This window comes from Wyeomyia smithii, chromosome 2, assembly GCF_029784165.1.
Source record: "Wyeomyia smithii strain HCP4-BCI-WySm-NY-G18 chromosome 2, ASM2978416v1, whole genome shotgun sequence".
Lineage (NCBI taxonomy): Eukaryota > Metazoa > Arthropoda > Insecta > Diptera > Culicidae > Wyeomyia > Wyeomyia smithii.
This window is the reverse complement of record NC_073695.1, coordinates 177,748,993-177,751,925: the sequence shown is the minus strand read 5'-3', so window position 1 is coordinate 177,751,925 and position 2,933 is coordinate 177,748,993. Positions and strand designations below refer to the sequence as shown.

At 36.2% G+C, this 2,933-nt stretch overlaps 1 protein-coding gene across 1 annotated transcript; it reads right to left on the bottom strand.

The window, feature by feature from the left end:
• Positions 1-1,144: 1,144 nt before the first annotated feature.
• Positions 1,145-1,994, bottom strand: LOC129721008 (general odorant-binding protein 56d-like). The gene is made up of 2 exons (XM_055673029.1): positions 1,693-1,994; positions 1,145-1,628 (listed from the first exon to the last, which is right to left on the bottom strand). Exons 1-2 carry the CDS (start codon positions 1,741-1,743, stop codon positions 1,284-1,286), a joined length of 396 nt encoding a protein of 131 aa, XP_055529004.1. The 5' UTR covers positions 1,744-1,994; the 3' UTR covers positions 1,145-1,283.
• Positions 1,995-2,933: the final 939 nt, after the last annotated feature.

The following is a 2,933-nucleotide window of genomic DNA, read 5'->3' as shown; positions in this document are numbered from 1 at the left end:
TTGCCTTGAGGATTTAATTATGCTTTGTGCGTTCGAATACGTATTAAGTCAAAAAGTCTTGAATTCAACTTTTCAAAGAAAAATCCTGCAAGCTAATTTACGCTGAAAACAGGCAGCTTTGCGATTTCAAATGAATAAGACTAGTAATTTATTCATAAATGCAAAGTTTTAAGTCTCTTATAAATACAAGTCGCTACAAAGGTTTGTCATTCGGGTCGCTCCAAAAAATCATCTTAAAACGAAAGGTAGTAGCATTGATGAAATCCACGGACTTCATCTACTTACTATTATTATTAACAAACAATCTTAAACAATTTCGAAGATAATAACCAGCGAGCGATAAACAGATGATGTAATAAAGGTTGAATAATCAATCATAATCAATAAATTATAAATACGAATTCAAGTCGTTCCACAAACTAAAATACCAGTACCAACTGTTTACTAATATTAATTCTTACCTGACTTACTTACTTTTATTTTCTGCAGTTTATACCGCCGAAAAATCAACAGTTGGAATTGATTGTTCATATATCTATACTAATAACAAAAGCCGGATTTAGGGTTGTTGATGCCCGAGAGCCAACTCACTTATGAGGTCCTCTTTTCCGTTGTTGAAACTTCAGTATAGGAATATGTCATACAAAATTGTGTTAGTTTTATTTCAAAACGTCACATTCACTTAAAATATAAATAACAAGACTTGGGAGAAACTTTGAACATTGATTGATGTAAGAGAGATTATTTTCTTCTCTAACTCGCACGTAAAAGTGTCACGAAATGTTTCGTCTTTTTAATTTTTTGTGTTAAGTTGTGGTCCGGGAGCCTGCAATTTGACTAGAATTACTTGTTTTGATTTCTCGCCAAACATGTACCTTTTATGTTTGATTAGAAATTATAGTAACAAAAGCCTTTTGTTCGAGATGTAGAAAATACTGTTAGTTTGATATGTAGATTTCTGATCCTAGTGAAAAAAAATTGAGACTAAAAGTCAAAAAGATCACGAGGGGTTAACAAAAGCTATCAAACTGTTAAACAATTATGCATTGCTGAGTATATTTGCCTGTTGGTGCAGAATAGAAACACAAAATTACTGATGAAACTGATATTAATCGTGATAATGAACTAATAGCACTCAAAAATATTTCACTGTTTTTATTCATTTTATTATTTCTTTAGTTTGAATAAATTAAAATGTTTTTCGAATTTTAAAACCAAAAAAAATATGGTACATCCACTCAACGCTAGAACTTCTTCCCAAATCACAGATAGTCACTTCCGGCCTAGACTAGTCCAGCCTTGGTATTGTAGAAGCATTTGTAGGCATTGAACGCCGTATCACATGCATTGGCACCCTTTTGACCACACTTCTTCAGGGTAGCTTCCACTTTGCTCTTGTCGTGGTCTACCGAGAGCTTTTCCACGACCACCTTCTCCTGGATGTCACCCTGGGCATTCATGAATCCGGCCTTCTCCAGAACACACTTCGAGAAGCACTTTGTCTTATCATCGGCACCGGTGAAATCCCCCTTTTTCAGCTTACCAACCGATTCCGGGGCAGCTCCAGTGGTTTTGACACATTCAGCAGCGTAAGCCTGAGCCTTTTTCTGCTGCTCAATGGTCAAACCCTAAGAAAGAGATAATCGAATAATCATTTTTGGATAACTATACTACAATTTCTGTTGGTCTTACCCATGCTCCAGCAGCCAGTGCCACGATAACGATAGCGATGAATACCTTCATTGTGCGTTGAGTGAGATGTTGGATGGTGGATTGATTACTAAAAGCTTTGAATGCTGTGTACCGAATGATAGCTTCTAGTGGCCCAAGTGTTCTTTATATAAGAACAATCTCTCATCTGTGCTCTGTTTCCAGATATCCTTCCACCTGTGGACGCTTTCCGTTCGATAACCTACTCAAGGAATGTTAGTTTTTCTAACTTATCAGCATTTATCTCGGTGACAGCGATTTCCTGGTTTTCATAATTATTCCCGAGAAAAATCGTCGCAGTCTAACTGACTGCCTACTCACGCATCGCGACATTTCAATAATCGTTTTGCATCAACGCTTCAACACGACGGAGCTGACGGTAAGGGCCCGGATAAAACGAGAAACTGTGCTAAACTGCAAACCGCAAAATGTCCTTGAACTTGTCTACTGACTGCTAGAGCTAGACTCTATATTTACGCCCTAATAGCAGCTCGAGCATGCAACAATGTTCTAACCCGGTCAGCTGTTCAGAACTTGTGGTTAGCCGCAGGTTGAGTTGCACGGGAGGCTTGAGAGTAAGAAAATACGTTAATAGCAACATTAGTATAGTAATCCAAATTGTTCATACCAAGGTCACTTTTACGGTTCATGCCTCGCGTGAATAATGCGTTAAAAGGGTAATAAAGCTTGAGGCAAAACTTTCTTCCTAGGCTTGAGTTGGAACAGGTTATTAAAAATGTTCATCTACGGTGCAACAATTATATTTCAAAAAAAAGTCATTATTTTAATAATTGCTCCTGCAAAGGGTAAATGTTACAATTACATTTGCGGTAGGTAACCTTCTGACCTTGGCGCTACAGAACAATTGTGGGGCTATTACAACATACACACAGATTTTAATAGTTTTTTCCTCACCGTGACAAATAGGATTTATTATAATATTCTCATATCTCAAGTTTAACTGATGACGTTAATAAGTTGGCTCTGAGCACTAAAGGCAATGTGAAGTTATTCATTGTAAACTTCTTTCCTAATATTTTATTTATATATTTTTTTTTTCATTTATTTATTTCTTTATTTAATCATCTAGCCATGAAGGTAACGATGTTTCTAGGGTGGGGTAGTGCATCTCCATCCAAGTTCATCTTAAATAACCAAAAATCAAACTCAAAAAAAAATTGTAAATATGGACATACAATATTCAAATTCAACATTTCGTAGTT

Bases quoted from the DNA above. Each gene is read 5' to 3' on its own strand.
- LOC129721008 (XM_055673029.1), bottom strand. From the start codon at position 1,743: ATGAAGGTATTCATCGCTATCGTTATCGTGGCACTGGCTGCTGGAGCA. The intron at 1,629-1,692 runs GTAAGACCAACA...TCTCTTTCTTAG, and splicing joins CACTGGCTGCTGGAGCATGG to GGTTTGACCATTGAGCAGCA.